Source organism: Pseudorca crassidens, chromosome 20 (genome assembly GCF_039906515.1).
Source record: "Pseudorca crassidens isolate mPseCra1 chromosome 20, mPseCra1.hap1, whole genome shotgun sequence".
Classification (NCBI taxonomy): Eukaryota; Metazoa; Chordata; class Mammalia; order Artiodactyla; family Delphinidae; genus Pseudorca; species Pseudorca crassidens.
Window position 1 is genome coordinate 10,835,344 of NC_090315.1, and position 25,168 is coordinate 10,860,511.

At 49.1% G+C, this 25,168-nt stretch overlaps 2 protein-coding genes across 4 annotated transcripts in view; one reads left to right on the plus strand and one right to left on the minus strand.

Moving 5' to 3' along the window:
- Positions 1-704: 704 nt before the first annotated feature.
- Positions 705-7,898, minus strand: FOXA3 (forkhead box A3). The gene is made up of 2 exons (XM_067717869.1): positions 7,710-7,898; positions 705-2,355 (listed from the first exon to the last, which is right to left on the minus strand). Exons 1-2 carry the CDS (start codon positions 7,776-7,778, stop codon positions 1,372-1,374), a joined length of 1,053 nt encoding a protein of 350 aa, XP_067573970.1. The 5' UTR covers positions 7,779-7,898; the 3' UTR covers positions 705-1,371.
- Positions 7,899-8,715: 817 nt separating this feature from the next.
- The window catches only part of SYMPK (symplekin scaffold protein), a 35,848-nt gene continuing 19,395 nt past the window's right edge, over positions 8,716-25,168 (plus strand). For 2 of the 3 annotated variants that reach the window (XM_067720402.1, XM_067720404.1), the window contains exons 1-10: positions 8,716-8,861; positions 12,928-13,051; positions 13,197-13,262; positions 14,559-14,612; positions 14,707-14,780; positions 16,446-16,572; positions 17,210-17,459; positions 19,147-19,317; positions 20,536-20,775; positions 24,184-24,338. In XM_067720402.1, coding sequence (XP_067576503.1) covers positions 12,947-13,051; positions 13,197-13,262; positions 14,559-14,612; positions 14,707-14,780; positions 16,446-16,572; positions 17,210-17,459; positions 19,147-19,317; positions 20,536-20,775; positions 24,184-24,338 — 1,242 coding nt within the window. In that variant the 5' untranslated portion in view covers positions 8,716-8,861; positions 12,928-12,946. Of the gene's footprint in view, positions 8,862-9,356; positions 9,546-12,927; positions 13,052-13,196; positions 13,263-14,558; positions 14,613-14,706; positions 14,781-16,445; positions 16,573-17,209; positions 17,460-19,146; positions 19,318-20,535; positions 20,776-24,183; positions 24,339-25,168 lie in introns of those variants that run through there. The other variant, XM_067720403.1, reaches the window with a different exon arrangement.

Below are 25,168 nucleotides of genomic sequence, written 5' to 3' on the forward strand. Positions count from 1 at the left end.
GACTCTTTAAGGCAGCAAGTATGTAGACAAATGGACATACAGAAACACACATCCAACAGAGTGAGACCCAGGGGGTCCCAGGGATAGGTGTATAAGAGAACCACACACACAAAACAATAAAGGAAACACGCACACCAGTCTGATATCCCGAGACACCGATAGTAAGCACATACCCAGGGGAGGAACAGACACACAAATTCAGACAGTTGAGGGACACAAACAATAGAGAACACCCTGCAGCAGACCACAGGGACCTCAATGGCCGTAGCGATGTCCTATGACCCACAGAGGCACAGGCGCACGCATGCAAACAAACTAGCACACACCCTGTCTCCTTCAATTAGCGCCCTGTTTGTCCGTTCTCCTCCTCCCTAGCTTAACCAAAAACCAAGCAGCCCCTGGGCTCCCTGAACCTCGGGGCTAGGGGCATGTGTCTGGAGAGTGGGGGTAGGGAGATGGCCTTGGTCACTGCACAGACACCTCCTCCTGCTGCCCTGGCCCCACTGCTGCAGGGGCTGCTATCTGTGAGCAAACTGTCCTTGGGGTCAGGGACAGCAAAGAGCCAAAGGTCAGGTCGATGCCTCCCCCAGCCCTTCCCCCAGAGGCAGCCAGCTCTTGGGGGCAGGAAGGAGAGGGGACAGGGGACAGCAATTCAGGTGTTCAAGCCTCAAAGGGCCCACTCGCCAAGGAAAAGAAACATTCAGTAAGAGGCAGAAATGGTGCCTTTAATGGTCATACACAGCCAGTATCCCGCTTCCCAGGCAAGAACCAGACTTCAGTAGAAATTCCCCACACCCTAACCAGTCCTTTCTGGTTTCTCCTGGACCGGAGCGGGGGATGGGCTCCAGAAAAAAACCAAGGAGTATCCTCATCTCCATCCCTCACTCAACTCACACCAGACAGTGATGACATGGCCAACACAGGGGCTGTTGGTGGCCATCATGCTGCACAGTGGTACACTGGTTATGTCAGCCAGTAAAGATGGTGGCCATCACAGCACCCAGTGGGCCAGCGTCACCACCACATCCAAAGGATCACCCAAGGGGATGTGCATCACAGCACCCAAAGGGCCAACCGAGATGTCATCCCAGACGGTGGCCATCAGAATACCCAATAGATCAACCAATAACATCAATCAACATGGCAGTCTTCACAGTACTCAACGGGCCCGCCAGGATGTCAATGGCAGTTATCACAGCAGCCAGTGGGTCAATGCGATGCCCACAGAGATGGCAGTCACCACAGTGAGTAACAGACCAGCCAAGATGTTAACTGACAGGACAAGCAAGGTGTCCCCAGGAGGATCAGGCCCCACGAGCCTGATGGTGTGAGCTACAGCCATACCCCACCCACCACGTCCCCACCCCCCTGCTAGGAGGCGTTAAGCAGAGAGCGGGAATAGAGGCCCTGGTAGTAGATCCCGGGCTCCCCACCCTCCGCCCCGTAGCCCCCAAATCCCACGTCCAGTTTGGGAGGTGCTGGTGTCTGTTCCGACATCAGGTTGTTGATGGAGAAAGGGTGGTTGAAGTTGTAGGGTGCATCCAGCTTCAGCTCCCCCGGGAGCTCCAGGCCAGTGAAATAGGGTGTGGAGGATGGGGGTGAGCCACAGTCCAGAGTCCCCACATCTTCCCCACCCTGGGCCTCAGGTTCGGGGGCTGGAGGCTGGGCCTGCGGCGGAGAGGCGACTGTGGCAGCGGGGGTGGTGGTCGAGGAGGCTGACCCCGCACTGTTCCTGGAGGCAGAGGTCCCGCCGCCCCCTTTCTTCACCTTCTCCTCCAGCTTGAAGCGCTTCTGGCGGCGCAGGTAGCAGCCATTCTCAAACATGTTACCTGAGCTGGGGTGCAGGGCCCAGTAGGAACCCTTGCCCGGCTTGTCTGGGGAGCGCGCCACCTTGACGAAGCAGTCGTTGAAAGACAGCGAGTGGCGGATGGAGTTCTGCCAGCGCTGCTGGTTCTCCCGGTAGTAGGGGAAGAGGTCCATGATCCACTGGTAGATCTCGCTCAGGGTCAGCATCTTGCCCGGCGCCTGCTGGATGGCCATGGTGATGAGCGAGATGTAGGAATATGGCGGCTTGGCATGTGCCAAGGGCCGCCGGTACCCTTTCGGTATCTCCTTCCCATGCACCAGCCCTGGTCCCGGGCCCCCATACCCTGAGCTGCTGCCACCACCACTGCTGGCACCCAGGCCTGGGAAGGTGGGCCCCAGGGGTGCTGTGGGCGCCGGGGGCGCCAGGGGTCCAGTGGGAAGTGGGGAGGCAGGGAGCCCCCCCGGGGGGTAGGGAGAGCTCAGAGGGTTCAGGGTCATGTAGGAGTTGAGGGGGGCCATGGTGGGTACTGGGGTCACCGGAGAGTAGACCTACAGGGAAAGAAAGAGAAACAGCGGGTGGTGAGTCTCGACTCTGTTGGTAAGCAAAGGGTCACTGGACCCATTGTGTGCCCATCTGTCTATCTGTCTTGCCTCCTCTGTAAACAGCTGTCTGTTGAAGTCTCTCTTCCCCCACTCCTCGTGCACCTCCCTCCCTGACCCCATCCCCCCACGCTCCCATATACTGAAGCTCACACTTTAAGTGGTTCTCAAAGTGTGGTCCAGGACACCCTGGAGAGTCTCCAAGACTTTTTTGGGGGGAGTCTCCAAAACTATTTTCATATAATGAAAGATATAAGATATGACTAGCCTTTCTCACTCTCCTTCCCTCATGAGCGTACAGCAGAGTTTTCCAGAGGCCACATGACAGGTGATATTGCAATAGACCAAATGTAGAAGCAGCTAGGAAAATGCAGCTGTCTTCTACTGAACCAGACACTAAAGAGATCTGCAAAAATGTAACTGTGCCACTCCTCTCACTAAATGTTTTGAAATAGTTATTTTAGTAAAAATACATTGCTTATACTAACACATTGTTGCTATTTTAAAAAGAATTAATGCCTATTTTTAAAACGCCTCAGTTTTAATTTTGAATGCTGTTAACAATCAACATAACCCCGATCAATAAAAACTGTTTGGGGTCCTCAATAATTTTAAGAGGGTGGACTTCCCTGGTGGTGCAGTGGTTAAGAATCTGCCTGCCAGTGCAGGGGACACGGGTTCAAGCCCTGGTCTGGGAAGATCCCATGTGCCACAGAGCAGCTAAGCTCACGCACCACAACTACTGAGCCTGCGCTCTAGAGGTCGCGAGCCACAACTACTGAGCCCATGCGCCGCAACTACCGAAGCCCGTGCGCAACTACTGAAGCCCGTGCTCCGCAACAAAAGAAGCCACCGCAATGAGAAGCCCATGTGCCGCAACGAAGAGTAGCCGCTGCTCGCCGCAACTAGAGAAAGCCCGCGTGCAGCAACGAAGACCCAACACAGGCAAAATAATAACTTTAAGAGTGTAAAGAGGTCCTGAGACAAAAAAAAAAAAAAAATCAAGAACTGCTGATTTATCTAACAATGGAATCTATATGTGTACTTTTTTTTTTTGATGTGGACCATTTTTAAAGTCTTTATTGAATTTCTTACAATATTGCTTCTGTTTTATGTTTTGGTTTTTTGGTTGCGAGGCATGTGTGATCTCAGCTTCCCCGCCAGGGATCGAACCCGCACCCCCTGCATTGGAAGGCAAAGTCTTAACCACTGGACCGCCAGGGAAGTCCTTATATGTGTACTCTCTGTCCATCTAGCCATCATCTTTTAGGTTATACAATTACAGTTTTTATAGATCAAAAGCATTTGAAAATCAGAACTCACATATTTCTACCTAATATATGTCGTCTGTTTATTATATATCATCAAATCTAAGATATCACTTCGTAAGCTGCAGTATTATTTTAAGTATCAATAAGAATGGAAAAAAACAGTCAATTATAATCCCTAGACACCATTGACTGTAAAACCCATTCCATTTTCAGATATGTTCAATGGGGAGAAAATGTGCCTCTTAGCTCAGTGAAATATAGTAGACATTGCTATGTCTTTGTAAGTAACTATATAGTCTCTCAATTGTTCAATATTTCTTGGCCCTACTCTGTGCCGGCACTGCTCCAGGCACTTCACAGCAAAGGTCTGCTTTCATCTTTACAACCACACTATGGGGGAGGCACTATCATGCCCATTTTACAGCTGAGCAAGCTGAGGATCAGAGAGGTTGTCCAGGGGTCACACAACAAGAAAGGAAAAGAACGGGGATTCTGAATCCAGGCAGTCTGGCTCCAGATCGGTGTTCTGGATCAAGCTATAAAAGCAGTGACCAAGACAGACTGAAATGCCTGCCCTCAGGGAGCTGTCAGTCTAGCAGGAAGTGAACAAGATAAGCAAGGAAAATAGGAAGCATGGTGGATGGTGATTTCTTTCTGTCTGCATTTACCCCTTTCATCCCGTCTTCCATCCTTTCTCTGTCAATCTTCCATCTGCCTGTCTGCCCTGCTCCCTCCCCCTGAGGGAGGGTGGTCTCACAGCACTGGGGGGTGCTATAGCTCTGGTGGGAGCCACCTCTGCTATGAATCAGTGTGTCCCATCTCATTCCCTTGTCACTTAAGTGTCTGCACATCCAAAGGTCCAGAGAGAAAAGGGAAATGCCAGGGTCACTCAAGGAGTCAGGGGCAGGTGGTAAGCAACCCAGGTCTGCGTTCTAGTAGAGAAACTCTCCCCTCTGTCTTTCACATGACTTCCAGGTAGTTCTTTTCTCCTATGTCTCTGAATCTCCCTGTGGCTCTGTGTGTATCTGTGCATCTCCTTCCCTGTCTCAGTACCTCTATACTCCTTCCCTCATCCCCTCCCCACGTCTGTCTCTCTCCCCTCCCCACGCTCTCTCCCTTTCTCTCTCCTTGTCTTTCTCTCTCTCATCTCCCCCTCCTCTGCCTTTCTTTCCTTGTGACTCTCCCATACCCCATCTCTCTCTCCCTCTGTCCCCCACCCCCGTCATCTCTCACATCTTTTTCTCCCTGCCTCGGCACTCTCTCTCTCTGTCTCTCTCTACCCCACTCCTCTCCCACCCTGTTCTTTCTTTCCCCTTCAGCACGTCTTTGCATCTCTCTGCCCCTTGCTTCAGCACCACCATCTCCCCAGAAGTCTCACATTGAAATTGGAGCCACAGCTACTCCCCTCCCCCATGCACTGGTCTCCCCCCACCCCCCCCACCCCGCCCCCGGGTTGGCTGGTTCTCGCCCCTCCCTAAGAGTAAGGGAAGAGGGTCCTTCAGAGAGAGGGGAGAAGGTGATGGACTCAGGGGATCCACAGAGAGGTCCTAAATCCCTCTACAACCCCCTACATTTCTCCAACTCAGTCAGACTCTCCTGTATCACAGAGGAAGACAGACTGGGACCCCAGAGCCCTTCTCTTCTGGCTCCCCATCCACCCGGAAGTCCTCTTTGAGGTCTGACCTCAAGCACTCCAGCTGCCCTAATCCACCCTAGGCTTTCACATGCCTGGGGCTGGGATGAACCCCCAGTGTCCGGGTCTGAACCGGATCTCCCCAGCGAGGGCGGGGCTGAGATTGGGGGGGAGGCCCTCAGGGGACCTGCACGCCCACCCCAGGAGGCTGGAATTTCTCCCCTTTCATTTCCTTATTGTCTCTGGAGGAGGGTGTGACAGGGAGCAGGGGGCAGTGTGAAGCTACAAGCTCCTTTCTAACCCTGGTCCCAGCCTAGGACCTCAAGCGGCTCCCCCCGCACGCCAAGAGGCTTTAGGTTTTCCGCCTATAAAACTGGGGAGCAGTTGGACCAGCTGATCTGTGAGAAGCAGAGGCCAGTGGGGATGTCTTAGGGCAATAACTTTCCAGTTTCCTTCCAGACAGGGAGCCAGCCTGGGGAGGTCAACATCACCCCAACAGGAGGGTGGGTGTGGTGGGCAAGCAGTTTGGGGGCCCCTTCAGTTCTCAGTCGCTGAGTGAGTGCACGTGTTTCTCCCCACATTGTTCTGACCCAGGGGGAGGAGGTGGTTCGGTTGATGGGAAAGCTGAGGAGACCCTCACACATTATGTCCATTTCCAGCCCCCTACATGTCAACTCTTCCAAAATACGCACTCAAATGCTGACTATCTCTAGACTGTCCCTCAATTTCAGAGACAATTTCCACACAAATTGTCCCCTACCAAACGTCAGGTTTTGCCCCAAATAATGACTCCTTCAGCCTAGACCCCTGCAATTTACTTCTTAAGATATGCCTCCAGAACACTGATTTGTAGTTGGTACCCTTAAATCAGGTCCCCAGACTCTGAACTATGTGGGGGCTTCAGCCGGGATCCCCCAATACCTGGGAGTCTCCACCTCCAACCTGGTCTCTGCCTTCCCCACCATGTAACTTACATCTCCAGCTGCCCAGGCTCCACCTCTCAACACTCCCAATCCCTTCTCTGCACCACCCCACGTGCACCTCACACCTCCACAGCCCCAGGACTGGCCCCTCCTGGGCACCTTGCCAAGCCCCGCAGGCCTAGGTATTCAGGAGTCTCACCCTACAGCTTCAAACCTCAGACCCAGGACTCAGGCGCTCTGGGGCCCCTGTAAACCCCAGATCTTGGTCTCTTTGGAGAACTCAACCATTCCAGTCCCATACCCCACCTCAAGCCCACAGTCCCCTTCCATCAGAAACCCAGGTATCCAGACCCCCCATAACCCTCTGACGAGGACCCCTCCACTTCACAATGTTGACTAGGCAGAGAGCACGCTCAGAAGGAGTCCTTGCAGCAAGAGGAATGGGAGTTAGACCTGGGGAGGGACTTCCCGGCGGCTAGGGTGAGTGAATTAAGATACATCCCTGCCCCCTACTCCAGGGAAATCTTGTCTGAGATGGGACTGGTGAGGACATTAGCAATTAGTGGAGATTGCTGGAAGGTGGAGTGGGGGCGGGGATGGGGGGTGCGAAATCTGAAACCCTCCAGACTCCAACAAGGAGAATCCCTGCTGAGGGTCTCTGATAACAATTAAACCACTGAAGTTCAGCTGGGAGGGGTGAGGGTCATTAGTAGGGATGGGGGGCGGGGGTGGAGACCGACCCCTCCACTGCCAATGCTGTTGCCGACATGCCCTGATCTCAGGATCCCGACTCTGACCCCTATCTATCCGAGCCCCAACTCTTAAATCACCTGTTATTTCACACTCCCCAGACCAAGCTTCGTCTCTGAGCACCTTCATCTCTTATACCCGAGCACCAACCCCCATTTCTGACTTTGACGTAGTCGCAGCCCCAATCCGTATACCGGAACCCCAATTCTTATTTCTACCCCAGACCCCCATCTTTAACACTAATTTCTAACCCTGAGCTCCCAGCTCAGACTTCTCTTAATGGTGACCTCCCTCTCCCATCACTTAGTCCCTTATATTTTCCCCAGTTTTGAACCCCATTTCCTAATCCCCCAGCTCTGTCCGTATCCCGGAGTTCTGAGTCTCATCTTTGGTCTGTTAATTTTAATTCCTTGTACTTTGGGTCCCTGACACCCAGCCCTCACATTTAAGCTATGACTTGACCCTTGCCTAAATCTTCCTGATTCCCGTTTAAGCCCTCACTCTGACTAGCCTGCCTAAACCGCGCTCCCATGCATTGTCCCCCGTCCCTGACTCCTACACCTGGTCTCCGTGTCTCTAGTTCCTCCGCTCCCCAATTCTATTTGGGGCCCCCACTTGAGTCCACACCCCGGTTCTTGCCCCCATTTAGGCCCGCACCCTGATTCCTGCCCCCCCACCCCCCCACCCCCACCCCCGCTTCCCGCTCCGCCATCCCCGAGGACACACCTCGCCCGCCTCCGGGTAGTAGCTCCACTCGGCCAGGTCATGGGCCTCCATCTTCACCGAGCCCAGCATCCCCCGGGCCTGCGCCCCCACCCGCCCCCGCTCCGGCCCGGGGGGGAACCAAGCGCTTCGGATCTCTCAGCCTGCACGGCCTGAGTTCCGACCGGCGCCCGTCCGTCCGACCGCCCAGGGTCCCAGCCTTCCCGGGCGCCGCGGGAGGCGGCCACGCTTTATAGCCGGGACACCCCCCCCAGCCCCCCCGCCCTCGCCCTCGCCCTCGCCCGCCCTGGGCTCCCCTCCCGCCTCCCCGAGGGCGGTGCGCCCGGTTTGGGGCGCCCCCTGCGGGATTGCGAGGAGAAAGACCTCAGGCGCCGGGAGCCGCAGCCCGGGGACGCGAGAGCTGGAGATGGCTGAACGAGTGAGGAGCTACAGGTGGGAGGCATTGCTGATACTAAAAGCCTCGAGGGCAGAACTCTAGGGCCCTTCCATCCAGGGGGTTCATCATCTCGACAGGAGCAGGCGAACAGCCAGAGCCCAGCAAGACTGCCGCGGAGTAAAGGAAGCTCAGAGCCGAGTGGTCTCCATGGGTCCCGATGTGTTACTATAAGAACCTGTAGGAGCTCCTCGAAACCACATTTTCCATTGGACGGACTGGAAGACTGAAGCTTCTTATAGCTGGAAATGCTCCATACTGTGTAAATGGTCAGGATCAAGGGTTGAAGGGATCGAGGCCTCTGCTCAGACCCCGCTGAGGAAACAGACCACCTTCCAGACCTAAGAGCTTCGCCTCCCGGACTCTCCACTCTCTCTAACACCTGCCGTCCAGGGACCCAGAACTACTGTGAACTCCATTTCCCATAAGCCTCTATCCCCCTTTCCTTCCCGACCCCGTCAAAGGACTACATTTCCCAGGAGGTATGGCTCCCGAAAGCCGGAAATGAATGGCTGCCCCGGCGTCGTAGGGAGCGGAGAGCGGAAGGCCGGCCGCGCGGCCGAAGGTAGGGGCGGGGTACTGCCGCAGAGTGGACTCCATTTCCCAGCGACCCTCCGTGCACGGCGCATGCGCAGTGTCACGGCGGCGAGCGGAAGATGGCGGCGGTGTCTGTGAAGAGGCGCTGCTGAGGGGGCGCGAGGGGGACGGAGGCCTGAGCCGCGGTGAGAGGGGGGGCGGCGTGGGGGCCCGGGGACGAAGGGAGGAAGGACCCTGAAAGGGCAGGGGCGCTGCCGGGGGGAGTGGGGACGCTGAGAGGGGAAGGGAGCAGTGACGCTCGGGACCCCAGTTTCTTCCCCAGTTCTGGACCCTCCCGTGGCTCCCCAGTGCCCTCAGGGCAAAGTTCCAACGTGGCCCCCAAGGCGCGTCCGCCCAGCCGGCCTCGGCTCTGCCTCTTTGCTCGTTCCTCACGTCGCACAGCTGTACTGGCCTTTCGGTTCCTCAGACTCGCCATACGCCTTCCCGCCTCAGGCTTTTTGCACATGCCGTCCCTTCTGTCTGCAACATCCTTTTACTCATTCCGCCTGGCTGACTCCCATTCATTTTTCGGGTCTGGGCACCAACGTCACTTCCTCTGCGAAGCCCTCCTTTCCCGCTCTCCGTCCCGAAATCCGCCTGTTAAACGCTCTTATAGGTTCCTGTGCCTTTCCTTCATGTCACTTGGCGGGGGGTCTCATTTGTTATTGGACCTTTATTTGTGTGGCTCTTTAGTTCTGTCTGTGACCATGAGCTCAGCGTTTCCCAGTACAGCGCTGTCACGCCGAAAACTCCCAGTTAATGTTCGTTGAATGATGAAAGATTTTCGTGGGGCCACTCTGTGTATATGCGGGGAGTCGTCATATTCCCAGGTGGGAGTAGGGCGGTGGGACCGGGAGGGAAGGGGAACCAATGATTGTTGGTAATAGCAAAAGACTACAAACACCCCAGATGTTCTTTAGTAGGGAGACTGGCAGAGGAGGAAAACAGATAACAGCCACATAATAAAATACCATGCAGCTGTAGAAAGGAATGAGGGAAGGGGGGCAAAAAAGGAATGAAATATAGAGAGTGGGCTCCAGCATATATTAAGTGAAAAGCGAAATGAAAGACGGTGTTTATCGTACGCTCCCTTTTTACAGAAGAAAAGGAAATATGTATATACGTTTAAAAAATAAAGAAAGAAACCAAAAAGTGGAAGAGGAAGAACATGGTAAAAAGTTTGGGTGGATCAATGTGAAAGGTTCATCATGAAAAAGTTCAGTGTTCTGATGGGAAACAGCAGTATACTGGATTGTTGGGAACAGACCTAGCAGGGGGAAGCAGTTCCTTTAGAGAGGCAGTCCACCACAGCAGTGAGAAGGCTGGATTCTGCAGCCATACTGCTAGGTCTACATCTTACAGGTTGTGAGCCTTTGATCAAGTGACTTTACCTCCTTGGACTTCAAATTTCCTCATCTGTAAAATGGAAATTAAAAATAGTACTTACCTTGGAATCTAGAAAAATGGTACAGATGAACCTGTTTGCAAGGCAGAAATAGAGACACAGATGTAGAGAACAAACTTATGGGCACCAAGGGGGGGTGGGATGAATTGGGAGATTGGGATTGACATATACACACTAATATGTATAAAATAGATAACTAGTGAGAACCTGCTGTATAGCACAGGGAACTCCACTTTGCTGTACAGTAGAAACTGATGCAACACTATGAAACAACTATACCCCTATTAAAAAAAAAAAACAGTACTTACCTCAAAGAGTTGGTGTTGTGAGGTTTAAATAAGTTGCTAAGTTACTATATGTGTTAGAATTGTGTCCAGCACGTATTAAATGTTCAGTAAATATTAGCTGTTATTTTTCAAACATTCTAGAGCCAAAGGGTAGGGATACTAAGCCCAGTGATTGTTGAAGCCCTTTGGCATTCACTTAGCAGATTTTTTTTTTTTTTTTTGCGGTACGCGGGCCTCTCACTGCTGTGGCCTCTCCCGTTGCGGAGCACAGGCTCCGGACGCGCAGGCTCAGTGGCCATGGCTCACGGGCCCAGCCGCTCCGCGGCATGTGGGATCTTCCCAGACCGGGGCACGAACCCGTGTCCCCCGCATCGGCAGGCGGACTCTCAACCACTGCGCCACCAGGGAAGCCCCACTCTGCAGATTTTTATTGAATACTTACTAGGTGCCAAGCTCTGTTCCGTGCTGGGGATAGAGAAAGTGAACACACACACACACACACACATCTCTGCCCTCATGGAGCTTATAAATATGTGGTGTGTTGATAATAAATGCCATGGAGAAAAATAAAGCAACACAGATGGGGACGGAGAGGAAATGGAAGTTTGAAATGCGATAGTCAGAGACCTCACTGCTGGGATATTTGAGTTGAGACCTGAAGGAAATAAGGAGGGAGGGAGTTGTGCCAGGCTGTGAGGGGAGGGATATCCCAGGCAGAAAGAAGAGAAGCCCTTGGAGGAGAAGGCTTGGAGGAAGGGGTATGATTGGCATGATGACAAGGAAGCCAGTGTTGCTGGAGCAGGGAGAGCTGAGAGGGAAATGAGGGCAGAAGTAGAAGGGGCCAGATCACATAAGGTCTTCTAGGTCTTGGTGAGGAGTTGGCTCTGACTCTAAGCAAGATGTGGGGATGACAGGCAGCAGGGAGACTAGGAAGGAGGTTGTTGGATAGTCATTCATTCAGCAGATACCTGTTGAATAAACTGCTGTGTGCAGTATATCTCTTTTAAAAGGTGCACCTTTTTCACCCTCCTCAAATTGTTGTTAACAGTTTATGCAGTAGCCTTCTGAAACTAATCTACTCCTCAAAATAGTTCTGAGAGAGAAACACTGTTACAGAAGAGGCAGCTGAGACCCAGTGGTTTCTTGCCTCGGTCATTCTGTGTATACATACACAAACTTGACAAAAGTCACTTTAATTGTATACATTCTTCTGTGATGCAACAGGCTGTCACTGTCATCTTTTCATGAAGATAATACATTGAGATACATCTTTTTTTTTTTAAAAAACTGTATTCTCCCTTTTCTACTTTTTGGTTTTTCCTTTCAGTTTTTTTTTCTTTTTTTAACATATACACATATTTTCCTTTGTTTTGTAAAAAGGGAGCATACAGTAAACATTGTCTTCACTTTACTTGCTTTTACTTAAAATGTGCTAGAGCCCACTGTTTATCAGTGTATATAGAGATTTTCCTCATTCCTTTTTTTTTCCTTCCCTCATTCCTTTTTATAGTTACATAGTGTTTTATTATGTGGATGTATCATAGTTTTTCGGCCAGTCTCCCTATTTGAGAACATTTGTGTTGATAATAGTCTTTTTTTTTTTTAATAAATTTATTTATTTATTTTTGGCTGCGTTGGGTCTCATTGCTGCACGCGGGCTTTCTCTAGTTGTGGCGAGCCGGGGGTACTCTTTGTTGTGGTGCGTGGGCTTCTCATTGCGGTGGCTTCTTTTGTTGTGGAGCACAGCCTCTAGGCACACGGGCTTCAGTAGTTGTGGCTCACGGGCTCTAGAGCGCAGGCTCAGTAGTTGTGGCGCTTGGGCTTAGTTGCTCCATGGCATGTGGGATCTTCCGGGACCAGGGCTCGAATCCATATCCCCTGCATTGGCAGGCGGATTCTTAACCACTGCACCATCAGGGAAGCCCGATAATAGTCTTTTGCTATTAGGAATAGTGCTGTATTTGATACCCTTCTTATTTGTTAATTTTGCTAGTGTGACTTTGGGACAGATGCCCAATAGTCCCCCGCCCCCGGCCTTTTAAAGCACAACTCCATAGTAATCCAGAAAGTGGCAGAGATATAATTTAATTAGGCCTTCTCTGATGTATTGAGTACTTACGATGTACAGGACTCTGACTGGAGCTCCTCAGAGCTATGTTTTAGAAAGCTTGCTCTGGTGTCCAGTCCAGAGTACAGCCCTGATGGAGAGACAGGAGGCACTGAGACCAGTGCGTGGCTGCTCTGTGTTCATTTGTTCAGTCTTTCAGCAGGTGTTCGTGGTCAGCCCGTTACGTGTAAAGTACTGGAGGTGAGGCTCGGTACTCCATGAGGTACTGCCTCTGAGCTGGGAGACATCAGTCTCCCCCAGGTTGTAGCCTCATGGACACGTACAGTCTGATCCAGACTCTGGAAGGGGGAGGGGCTTCAAAAGACCCAACAAAGATCCAACAGGCTAGAAAGGAGGGTTGAACCCTTTGCAGCTAGTGAGGTAAGGTGCAGAGCTTGATCTGTCTTCTCCAGGGAGTACCAGGCAGCAGCCATGGCAGGCAGCAGTGGGGACAGCGTCACTCGCCGGAGCGTGGCATCACAGTTTTTCACGCAAGAGGAGGGGCCGGGCATTGATGGCATGACCACATCAGAGAGAGTGAGTATGGAGAGAGGGGTTTGGAGTGGGGAGGCACAGGCCCTGTCTTTGGGCCATCCACCTCTAGGTGGCAGAACCCAGGGGGCGCCGTCAGGGCTGGGCTGGCAAGGTGAGTACTGTCACATGCCTTTCACCTTCCTTCCAGGTGGTGGATCTCCTCAACCAGGCAGCACTGATCACCAATGATTCAAAGATCACAGTGCTCAAACAGGTGAGGGGAAGGGGGTGATGCTGGGCTAAGCAGGACAAGGGGAGCCAGGATGGGAACCTCTCGAAAAGAAGACACTGGTAATAACACTAGTGTCCACAGTTAAGCACTTGGGATATGCCTGCCATGGTGCTCAGTGCTATTCGGCCACGCTGTCATTTAATTCTTACAAAAACTCTATGAGGCAGGGCTCTTCCCTGTTTTATAGAGAAAGAAGCAGAGTCTCAGAGCTTAAACTAGCCCAAGGTCACTCATAGCAGCTGGCTGAACTAGGACTTGAATGCTGGATTCAGACTCCAAATTCTATGCTCTTGATCCTCGTATTTGCTCTCTGCCAGGGTCCTGTCCAGTGGGGAAGACATGCAGGTGACCAGACAGTGAGGACCCAGAGTAGGCAGGGATGGGATGGAGGAGCCCAGAGGGGTGTGGAACCCAGAGAGAGCTTCTGACCCAGCCTAGCGGTGGGGAGTCAGGGAGAGCTTTTTAGAAGAGGGATGTCTGAGCTGAGACCTGGATGATACGGAGAGAACCAGGCTAAGTGAGAAAGGGAGAGTGTCTTGACCAGAGGGCATAATAGCTTGTACAGAAGCAAAAGAGGGCATGGGGAATTGGGGAGGCAGGTGGAGTTCAGAGGTTGGGAGGTCAGGTTGCCTGGGTGAGGACCCCAGTTCTACTTGTTCAGCATGTGGCCTTGGGTAGTCGATTCCACCTCAGCAGTAGAGTGGGGTCCTGACGGGTCCTCCCTTGTGGAGTGGTTGTCAGGGCTGTTCAACAGTGCCTTGGGTCATAGGCAGTGAGCTTCTGTGAGAATGTTTTTGGGAAGGGCTTATTCCAAAGAGCCTGGCAGGTACAGGGGCCTCAGAAAATGTGTTCTCATTGTCATAAAATGCCCGATGAATTGTGACAGTTGAGTGGGGAGTAGAAACAGAAGGAGAGTGGAGAGAATTGCTGGGTGAGCCTCAGGAAGGTAGGAGTCCTGCAGCACTTCCCTCTTTTCTTTAGCCTCCATCTGTAACACGTACTCACTATCCACCAGGACCTGCGCCCTGTAGCATCTTCTTATTGAAGCCTCACAACAGCCCTATAAGTTGTTTACGATTCCCATTTTACAGAAGAGCAAACTGAGACTCAGGGGAAGCCATTTGCCCAGGCCATGGTAGGAGTGGCAGAGCCAGGATCTGAACTGAGCTTTTCTGCTGCCTACCCCCATGCTGTTTTCTCCTACATGTTCCTATCTGCACTGATTGGACCCTGGTTTTATATGTGTGTTCCTCCTTCCCATCCCCAATCTCCTTCCAGGTCCAGGAGCTGATCATCAACAAAGATCCCACACTACTGGACAACTTCCTGGATGTGAGTGACCGACAGGAGGGAAAGGGTGTGGGCGTAGGGATAAGGGAATGGATCCTGGGGCACCTCTGACCTACCTTCTTCCTGACCTTGGCAGGAGATCATCGCTTTCCAAGCAGACAAGTCCATTGAAGTGCGCAAGTTTGTCATCGGCTTCATCGAGGAGGCATGGTATGGGGTGGTGCAGGGAGCCCCTGGGAACACCCCTGCTGGAGTCAGCCTCTTTGGTGCCTGGCCCTGCCCTGAGAGTCTTGCCCTCTGCTTCTCAGACCCATTCTCCCTCCCATGCATGGTGATTCCCCAGCAAATATTTAATAAGGTCGAAATCTTGAACTCATCTACAGTTCCTCTACTTCTCCCACACTTCACATCTGCATCATCAGTAAGGACTATCGGCTATACCTTCATATTGTAAACAGCATCTGACAGTTTTTCAGCTACTTCCCTTGGTGTACTAAATACTTTACCTACTTTGTTATTCGATCCTCAAAATGACACTGGATTATTTGTTTGGCACATTTAACTGAAGACAGAACTGTGACTCAGGTGAAGTGAGTTTCCTAAGGTCACACAGCCAGTATGTGGCCATGCTGGGATTTTAACCTGTGTCCGTAACACCATTGCCCAAATTCTCAGTCTCCACCTTTTACTGGGAGAATTTTTTTTTTCAGTTGAGGTATAGTTGATTTATAATATTAGTTTCAGGTATACAACATAGTGATTCAGATTTTTTATACATTATATTCTACTTAAAGTTATTGTAAAATATTGGCTATATTCCCTGTGGTGTACAATATATTCTTGTAGTTTATTTATTTTATGCATAGTAGTTTGTACCTCTTAATCCCCCGTCCCTATCTTGCCCCTCCTCCCTTCCCTCTCCCCATTGGTAACCACTAGTTTTGTCTTTTTTTTTTTAAGGTATAGTTGATTTACAATATTATATTAATTTCAGGTATACAAAATAGTGATTCAAAATTTTTATAGATTATTACTGGGACAATTTGTGGTAAGTTTTCTGAGTTTGCCAAAACACTTCTTGTTCGACAGACATGTATCGCATAACTGCTATGTGCCAGGCATTTGTGTCAGACTGTAGGACTGTAACAGTGAATAAAAACAGGTATCGTTCCTGCCTTCATGTAGTTGATGGCTGAGTTTCATATTTTTGACTGATTAGCTTAATTATTAAATTCAGATTGTAACGTGTTATGAAAATACACATTCTGAGCTCTAGGTGTAGCCTTGAATTTATTCATCCACTGAATAAATATTTATTGAAGGCCTTTCATTTTTTCCTTCAACAAAAAATGAGACTCTGCTAGTACTCAGACTAGAAAGGGTCCCCCACTTTCAGAGCCCTCAGACTTAGGTAAACAAATTAGTAAACAAAACCGTGATTACATAAAATAGAGTGCTTTAAAGTAATAATGGCTAATATCTATTGAATGCTTTCTATGCTTTTCTAAGAGCTTTACATGTGTTGTTGCAGTTTTCACAGCAAGCCTTGAGGTAGAAGCTGTTCTAGAAGACACAGTTGCTTATCCAGACTTACAGTTGTCTGGCTCTGCTGCACCTTATGTGAACAGCAGGGCCCTAATAATACAGAACAGTGGGGGTTACAGGACCAACCTAGACAGCGTTTGGGGTCAGCTCTGTCTGAAGGTGCCAGGCATTGTTCTCAGCTTCCAGCTGTGCTGGCAAACAAGACAGGTGTCCACCTCCATTCCAATCTCCTGACACACTGACCCTGATTTCCCTTTCCTTGTGGACCCCAGGCTCCCATCACCTGCCCAAAGACCACCTTGATCTTGCCCTTTTTCCTCCATCCCCTAGCAAGCGAGACATTGAGTTACTGCTGAAACTGATCGCGAATCTCAACATGCTCTTGAGAGATGAGAATGTGAATGTGGTGAAGAAGGCCATCCTCACCATGACCCAGCTCTACAAGGTGGCCCTGCAGGTAAGAGCTCCCTCCCCACCTGGGGCTGTCCCAGCCTGACAGGTCTCATTTACAGACTTATCTTTTAGGGTTCAAAACCAGCATCAGATCAGATTCGTTATGAGCAAGACGTGCTGTTGATCTCTAAGAAAAGACAACAAAGGGGTTCTAATGTCTAATGGTCAGGGAGTTGCCATTAACCCATCCTTCCATCCATCTGTCCATTCATTTGTGCATTCAACAAACATTCCCTGAGTACCTCCTTTGTGACCAGGATGGGCCAGCCAGGTCCACACTGTTAATGTGATGTACATTAACATTAATGAAAGGAATGAATCCATTTAATCTCTGCCACCACCTTGTGAGGTTGGCACTGTTGTTCCTCTGGCTTCCTTAAGATCTGAGTCTTCATCACTCTGGGTTGTCACTATCTGTGAACCTCGTGAGGGCAGGACCAGACCTGGCTTGGTCACCACTGGTTCCTGTCCCCAGCATCACCTAGCATGGGGCCAGAGACAGAGTTGTAACTCAGTGAACATTTCCCCAATGAATGTATTCATCATCATTTATGGATCTCTGGGAGTTGGTGGAGTTGGTGATTGATATCTTTTCCCCATCTGTCTGTCCGTCCGTCCGTCCCTCCCTGGCCCACTCGCAGTGGATGGTGAAGTCACGGGTGATCAGCGAGCTCCAGGAAGCCTGCTGGGATATGGTGTCTGCCATGGCTGGGGACATCATCCTGCTGTTGGACTCTGACAATGACGGCATCCGTACCCACGCCATCAAGTTTGTGGAGGGCCTCATTGTCACCCTGTCACCCCGCATGGCCGACTCGGAGGTGCCCCGACGCCAGGAGCACGACATCAGCCTGGACCGCATCCCTCGTGACCATCCCTATATCCAATACAGTGAGTGCCACCTATCAGCTGGTGCCATTTGTCAGTCACTGCACTGGCTCCCTTCCTCCTCCTCCTCCCCCTCACCCCCTTTTTTCTTGGTTTTTCATTTCTGGAGTCAGTTTAAAACAGTGCTTAAGAGCCCTGATGCTAGGTTCAAATCTCAGTGTTACCACTTACTCGTGTGAGCTTGGGCAAGTTACTCCTCTCTGAACTTTATCTTCTTTTTGTAAAATGGAGGTGATAGTAGTACCCCTTTCACAGGTTTGTTGGGAGGTTCCATGAAGACGTGAGCACTTAGTAGTAAATACTAGCTAGTTTTACAGTTTTTCTAATTGCAAATTATAGAAGTAGTAGCTGCACGTTACTGAAATGTCAAGCAATAAATATAGAGAGAGGTATAAAGGGAAAATACCCCCTCCCCCAGTCCTGCTTACCAGAGATGAATACTGCTAAGAGTATTGTTTTCTTTCAGACCTTTTTTATGCAAAGATATTTATATGTATATATTCATAGTTTCTGTGTCGGTTTGCCCTGTTTTTACAGAAAACAGGGCCATGCTTTATACTTTCAACTGAGAGGCATTAGAGTGTAGTGGCTTGTGTTTGAATCTCTGCTCTACCATTGAGCAACTGACCTATTCTCTCTGATCCTGTTTCTTCATTGGTTAATTGGGGGTCATTATTATGGCATCTACTTTAGGGTGTAGGTATGAGCATTTGGTGAGTTAACGTGGCTGGCATAGTAAGCATTCCACAAAAATTAGCTCTTCTTATATGTTGTTTGACAACCTTTTTATTTTTAAAATTAATTAATTAATTTGTTATTTTTGGCTGAGTTGGGTCTTCATTGCTGCATGCGGGCTTTCTCTAGTTGCGTCGAGTTGGGGCTACTCTTCGTTGCGGTGTACGGGCTTCTTGTTGCGGCAGCTTCCCTTGTTGCAGAGCACGGGCTCTAGGTGCACAGGCTTCAGTAGTTGTGGCACGCGGGCTCTAGAGCACAGGCTCAGTAGTTGTGGCACAGGGGCTTAGTTGCTCCATGACATGTGGAGTCTTCCCAGACCAGGGCTCGAACCCGTGTCCCTTGCATTGGCAGGCGGATTCTTAACCACTGTGCCACCAGGGAAGTCCCTTGACAACCTTTTAAACTCAACAAAATTATCTTGTTACTTCTTTTCCTAACAATATCATGTTCAGATGCTACAAAATATTTCACAGTATGGTTACATCACATTCTATTTTTTATTCACTATTTCAGATAATGTGACATCCAGTATGTTTGTGTAAGAAATGTCAAGATATCTTTCACAGTTGTTAAGAGTTAACTTTTGGTGACTGGATCAAGGAGCGTGGTGATAAAAAGAACTTTCAGTCCTTTGTCTGTGTGTGTACAGACATATACATATTTAAAGTTTTACATCAATGTAGTTCAGACAGTCAGTTTCCTTATAGTTGGATATTTTAAATTATTTCTACTTTTTCACTATTGCAAGCCCATGCTTTGAGCATCAGCTCTAGATTTTTATATTCATTAATAGTCTTATAGTCAGACGCATCAGCCATTAAATTTTCAGTGTTTTTTCAGCCATTCATAGCCATCCATGTATGAGGATCTTTCTCCTTTTGGTCCCAAAGGCTGCTCTCTCTGGAGGCCAGGGAGAAAGGGCCCTACCAACTGGTTCTCTTCTCTCCCTCATTAGATGTGCTGTGGGAAGAAGGCAAGGCAGCCTTAGAGCAGTTGCTCAAGTTCATGGTGCACCCCGCTATCTCCTCCATCAACCTGACCACAGCCCTGGGCTCCCTCGCCAATATTGCCCGCCAGAGGCCCATGTTCATGTCTGAGGTGATTCAGGCCTATGAAACCCTGCACGGTAAGTTGGTCCCCTCCTTCTCCCCTTCGCCTGTCCACAGACCAGTCTCCTCTTTTCTGAGGAAATGTGAGCTAGGTAGTGGGCCCATAAGGGATGCATCATCAGTCTAGTAGGTTGTGGACACAGGGAAGGATTCTCTAGGTTAGACATGTATATTTCGGTGGTTGCATGTGACAGAAACTTGGTTCAAAGCTGATTTTAATATTGAGGTATGTGTGGGTGAAATGACCTGGTTGGTGTCTGTGAAGTACTTTAAAATACTCCAGCTCTTCCCTTCTCTCCCCCAAAAAGCAGGGAGGATCGATGTGCCAAGATCAGCAAAATATTGATGGGTACATGGTGATTCATTATACTGTTTTCTCTACTTTTGTGCATGTGTGAAAACTGAAAAGTCTGGAGTTGAGGCATGAGTGTGTGCAGATCATGAATCCCTCTGCATCTCCTGGCTCTTGTGTGTCTCTTTCCTTGGGGTAGCAAAGATGGCCCCCAGTTGTTACAGGCTTCCATTCCATCTCCTTGGCAACCCCATGGGAAAGAGAATGTCTCTTCCCAATCATTCCAGCAAAGGTCCAAGGGCTCATTGTTTCTGATTGGCCAAGAAGATATTGTGAGCCTATCTCTGAGCCAGTCACAATGGCCAAGAGATTGCGGTGTTCTTACCGGCCCTGAGTCTCTTGCCCACTTGGACTGAGAATGGAGCCGAGGTGGTTCCCTCAAAGGAAAATGGGAGTGTTGCTGGCTGAGGAAGTGGGAAGGGATGCTGGGCAGGAAAGATTGCAGGCATCCTCTTTCTCTCTGGAACAGGGGAGGCTTACTTGTCAAGGTGATCGTTAGACATTAGAAAGTCATTCTGGTGTCAGGGACCAATGATGAACTGTTGTGGCAGTTCAGTTGGGACATTCTGGAGGTGATTATAGCCTTCCCCAGGGCAAGCATGTTGGAATTTCCAGACCAGAGATGGAGGGAGATGTGACTATGTTTAATGAAAGGGAAGGTGAGTTTTCTCGTTGTTTTAAGGTTGACTGATACTGAAGGAGACCTCTCAAGGGTTTTGCGTATCAGCTTGTACGGGGGAAGGCCATACATTAGATCTGAGAGCGAAAGAACTTTTCTAGGAGATGTCCGCCACCACTGCCCAAGATGGGGCTTGGGAAGTGAGGGTGGTAGGACCCCAGGAGCTCTGTCCACAGCGCGAAGTTCTTGCTACTTTCCTCACAGCCAACCTGCCCCCAACGCTGGCCAAATCTCAGGTGAGCAGCGTGCGTAAGAACCTCAAGTTGCACCTGTTGAGTGTGCTGAAGCACCCAGCCTCCTTGGAGTTCCAGGCTCAGATCACCACCCTGCTGGTAGACCTGGGCACACCTCAGGCTGAGATCGCCCGCAACATGCCCAGCGGCAAGGATGCCCGCAAGCGGCCCCGAGACGACTCAGATTCCACACTCAAGAAGATGAAGCTTGGTGAGCTGAGGCGCTGAATCAGTCCTGGCAGGAGGTGGTGGCGGGGACTGACCACGTTCAAAATGTGTAATTATTTACAGGAAACTGTAAACTAAATTTACATTACAAATTATGTTGTATAAATATGGTGACATATGATAAGTGATATCAAAGTAAAATTACTGAAGAATATAATACACTTACAAGTAATTATGAGTTACTTAAGTTATACAGGAAGGAGTAAAATAAATATAGTCTCTCTTTCATCCCTCACCCCAAAAGTAACCACTCCACAAGTATTAACACTTAGATTTTCTTTCAGAAATGCCTCATATGTGTTATATGTATAGAGTTCTCCTTTCCTGTGTTTCCTTTATAAATCAAGTCTCTTTTTGAAGTAATTTTTTTTTTTTTTTTTTGGCTGTGCCATGTGGCATGTAGGATCTTCGTTCCGAAACCAGGGATCGAACCCACACGCCCTGCAGTGGAATTGCGGAGTCTTAACCACTGGACCACCAGGGAAGTCCCTGAAGTAATTTTTTAATGGTTGTATTATTTATCAATAGTGTTGACCATGGCAACCTTCCTTACTGTAAAAAAAAAAATTTTTTTTAAGTGCTCGTTTGTTTCTAGAACATTTATGAAAGAATCGAGTTTTGGATTTCCCTGGCAGTCCAGTGGTTGAGACTCCGTGCTTCCACTGCAGGGGGTGTAGGTTCAATCCCTGGTCAGGGAATTGGGATCCCATGATGCAGCCAAAAAAAAAAGAATCAAGTTTTGTTTTCGTTTTTTTTTTTCACTTTGAAAAATAACTTATTTTGATATAAGGAGTGAGGTAGGGATCTATTTTTCTCCCCCTAATTAAGCACACAAGGCAGAGCGTTCTGTACCTTATATGTTTAGGAATTATCTTGGAGTTGTTTCTTTATGTGCACATGGAGATCTGCTGCATCCTTGTAATGGTGGCATAATAGTCTATAGGGTACATGGACCACTTTAACCAGTCCCCCAGTTGGTGGACATTTCATTTGTGCCCAGTTTTATAAAGTATGAAGATTGCTGTAGTGCACAGTCTTGCATGTGTGTCAAGTCATGAGACAAGTTCCCAGTAGTGGGATTGATGGGGCAGAGAGCTTATACATTTATTTTTTGCCAACCAATTTTATTTTTCTATTACTTTAAACTTTTCATTTTGAAATAATTTCGAGCCTGCAGATAAGTTACAAGAATAATACCAAACACTCCTGTGTACCCTTCACAAGGTGGGGATCACACATTCCATTTACTTGTCACATGCCTTGAGTCTCCCAAATCATTTCCTCAGCCTTCTTCTTCTGTTTCATTACCTTGACGTTGTGAAGAGTCCAGGGCAGCTGTTTGGTAGAATGTCCCTCCTCTTGGGTTTGTCTGCTCTTGCCTCCTGATAGGATTCAGGTTCTGCACTTTTGGCACGAACACTGCAGAAGTGATGCCCCGACCTCCTCTGTGTGTTGTGAGGAGGCACATGATGTCAGTTTGTCTCATCATTGGTGATGGGAATTTGATCTCTTGGTCGAAGTGATGACCGCCGGGTTTCTCTAGTGTAAAGTACCCTTTTTCCCTTTGTAAATAATAAGCTGAGAAGAGATACTTAAAACTATGTAAAATACTAGTTCTGCTTCAAACTTTGTGTGGTTTTGGCATCCATTAATGATTGTTGCCTGCATCTGTTATTACTGTAATGGTTATAAAAAGGTTTCTTTCTACATTTATTACTTGGCATTTTCCTATAAGGAAGAGCTTTCTTTTTTTCTTCCTACTTTATTATTAGTGTGGACTTCTGGATTCTTATTTATTCTCTGGGTTATAATCCATTATTGTTGTTATTCATTTTGTTACTCAAATTGCCTTATATTTAGTAGCAGGAGCCTTTGAGCTGGCTCCTGTGTCCCTTTAATGTGTCCTGTAAGTTCTTTTGAGCATTTCTTACTTTCTGGCATAACAAGGTGTTCTAGACTCATCATGTACTTTCCTTACCCCAGCCTTCAATCAGCCATTTCTCTAAGGAGCCCTGGTTTCTTTCCTTTTCTTTCTTTCTTTTTTTTTTTTTCTGGTTTCTTTTAAGTAGGGAATAGTTTCAGAAACCAAGATCTGAGCCGTGGATGTGTCCATTACTGCTGGGTGCATTTAAATTCTTTTTTTTTGGCCGCAATGTGAGGCATGCGGGATCCCAGTTGCCCGACCGGGGATCGAACCCATGTCCCCTGCAGTGGAAGCTCAGAGTCCTAACCACTGGCCTGCCAGGGAGGTCCCTAAATTCTTGATAGCAGTTTTCCAAAAAATCGCACCAGCGTATACAACCCCAGCAGTGTGCGAGTGCCAGTTAACCCGTTCTTACCAGCCCTGGACATTTGTTAACTCTCTGGGTAGAAATGGTATCCTAGGTCTCAGCTTGCTTTTTTGCATATGTTGGAGTCAGGCTGCATGTGGTTTCACATTTATTAGCTACTTGTATTTCTGTGAAGTGCCCGTTCTATTGTGTTGGTCAGCCTTTTGTAACTGAATTGTATGTGCCCTTAGTTAATGCAGGGTATCAACTCTTTGTTACATGTGTCACAAACTTGAAGAGACTGCATAACATATCATCATATTTTTGCCTTAATCTACTTAAATCATTACTCTATTGAACATTGCAGCTTTTCCACTCTTATAAATACAGCTTCAAGGAACGTCTTTGCACACAAAGCCTTTTCTCTAAGGTTCACGTTAGTTTTTTCCCTTGAGCTAGAACTGCTGTGCTTGTAGTCAGCCAGCCTGTTATTGATAGAAGCTGTATGCCATATCTCTGTACAGTCAGTGTTGCAGTGAATTCTCTGTACATCTTACCTTAGCTATATCTGTAAGCTTTTAGGGTAGATATTTAAAAGTGGAATTGCTGTGTTGAAGAGGTGTGCACATTTAAAATATTGACCTACTATCAAACTGCCCTTCCAAAAGGCGATACCAGTTTACGTTTCCACAGTTCACACCCCTATTAACAACAGTCACTACTAACCTTTTTATTTTTTGTCAATCATATAGGCAAATTCGCTGTCTTATTAGGATGTTTTTACATTTTCCTGATTCCTGGTGAGGTTGAGCACTGTTTCAAACTTAGGTGTTTTTAAACAGTAAAGCTCTGTGAACTTATTACTTAACCTTTTTGTCTTTTGGAGCTTAGTTTGATCAGCCAGGCTGGTATGGCTTATTCCCATTTCCCAGATGAAGAGAACTGAGGCCTAGAGAGAGGCAGGTAGTTCCCCAGGGTCATATGGCACAAAGGTCTTCATCTGCTGCACTGCTTCTATTTGCTGAGGCTGCCTGGGAGCAGGGACCACTGGGGGTGCCTGGGAGGAGGGGAGGGCTGCTGCCCTCGCTAGAGCCATCATCTTTTCTCCTTCTCTATCCCAGAGCCCAACCTGGGGGAAGACGACGAGGACAAGGACTTGGAGCCAGGCCCCTCAGCGACCTCGAAGGCCTCAGCCCAGATCTCAGGCCAGTCAGACACAGATATCACAGCCGAGTTCCTACAGCCTCTGCTGACACCTGACAATGTGGCCAATCTGGTGAGGATGGGTGGGGGCCATTTCCCACCAGGCAGGGAGGAAGGGTCTCTAGTCTTTTCTCTGCCCCTCCGCTCCACACTGCCCACCCTTTCCAGATGACATCAGACCTGAAACACTTTTCTGTTTTCAGTGTGGGGAGGGTGTGGTCCAGTGGGCCTTCCTCGCTTTGGATGGACCTCTTCTTGCATGATGTTTACTCCTTCAGGAGGTTACTTGTCACTGCCCCCGCCATCCCCCTTTGGGTTTTCTGAGTCTCCATCTAGACCCACGCACTCGCACTCTCTCTCCTCTCCTTTGCAAGGAGGGTCTGTTAACTGGAGAGTGAACCCCATGACTTGTTTGCTAAGTGGTGTAGGATTGGCATCGGTGGGGTGGGATGACCAGTGTTTTCTTTGGATTTTCAAAGATGACCTGCTTCAAAGTGAAAGAACCACTGGTTTGAGTTGATGAGGGGAGCTGGAGTGGTGGGGTGTCTCACATCAGTCCTCTGGCTGTAGCAGCACCGAGACCTTTCTGTTGGGTGCTCATGGAGAATAAATACCTCTTCCCATGCTCAACAGCAGTCACCATCAGCTTTCCCTTCTCTCTGCCTAGAGCCTCCAAGGGGCTTAGTTGTTGGGTGATTGGGGTGGCGAGGAGTTTTCTCTCCAGCTCAGATCTCTTTGGTGAGCTCTGGGCCTGGATATGCGGCCACCTCCTGCATCTTTCTCTCCTTGGGTGTTTCACAGGCACCTCAGACTTAACATTTCAAAACTAAACTTGTGAAATTTCTCCCCCGACTCTTCTACAGGCCCATGGCCCCTCCTGTGTTCTTGGCACACATGCCTCTC

Coding starts and splice junctions, on each gene's coding strand:
- FOXA3 (XM_067717869.1), bottom strand. CDS start 7,778: ATGCTGGGCTCGGTGAAGATGGAGGCCCATGACCTGGCCGAGTGGAGC. Junction 2,356..7,709: donor ACTACCCGGAGGCGGGCGAG/GTGTGTCCTCGG, acceptor CTTTCCCTGTAG/GTCTACTCTCCGGTGACCCC.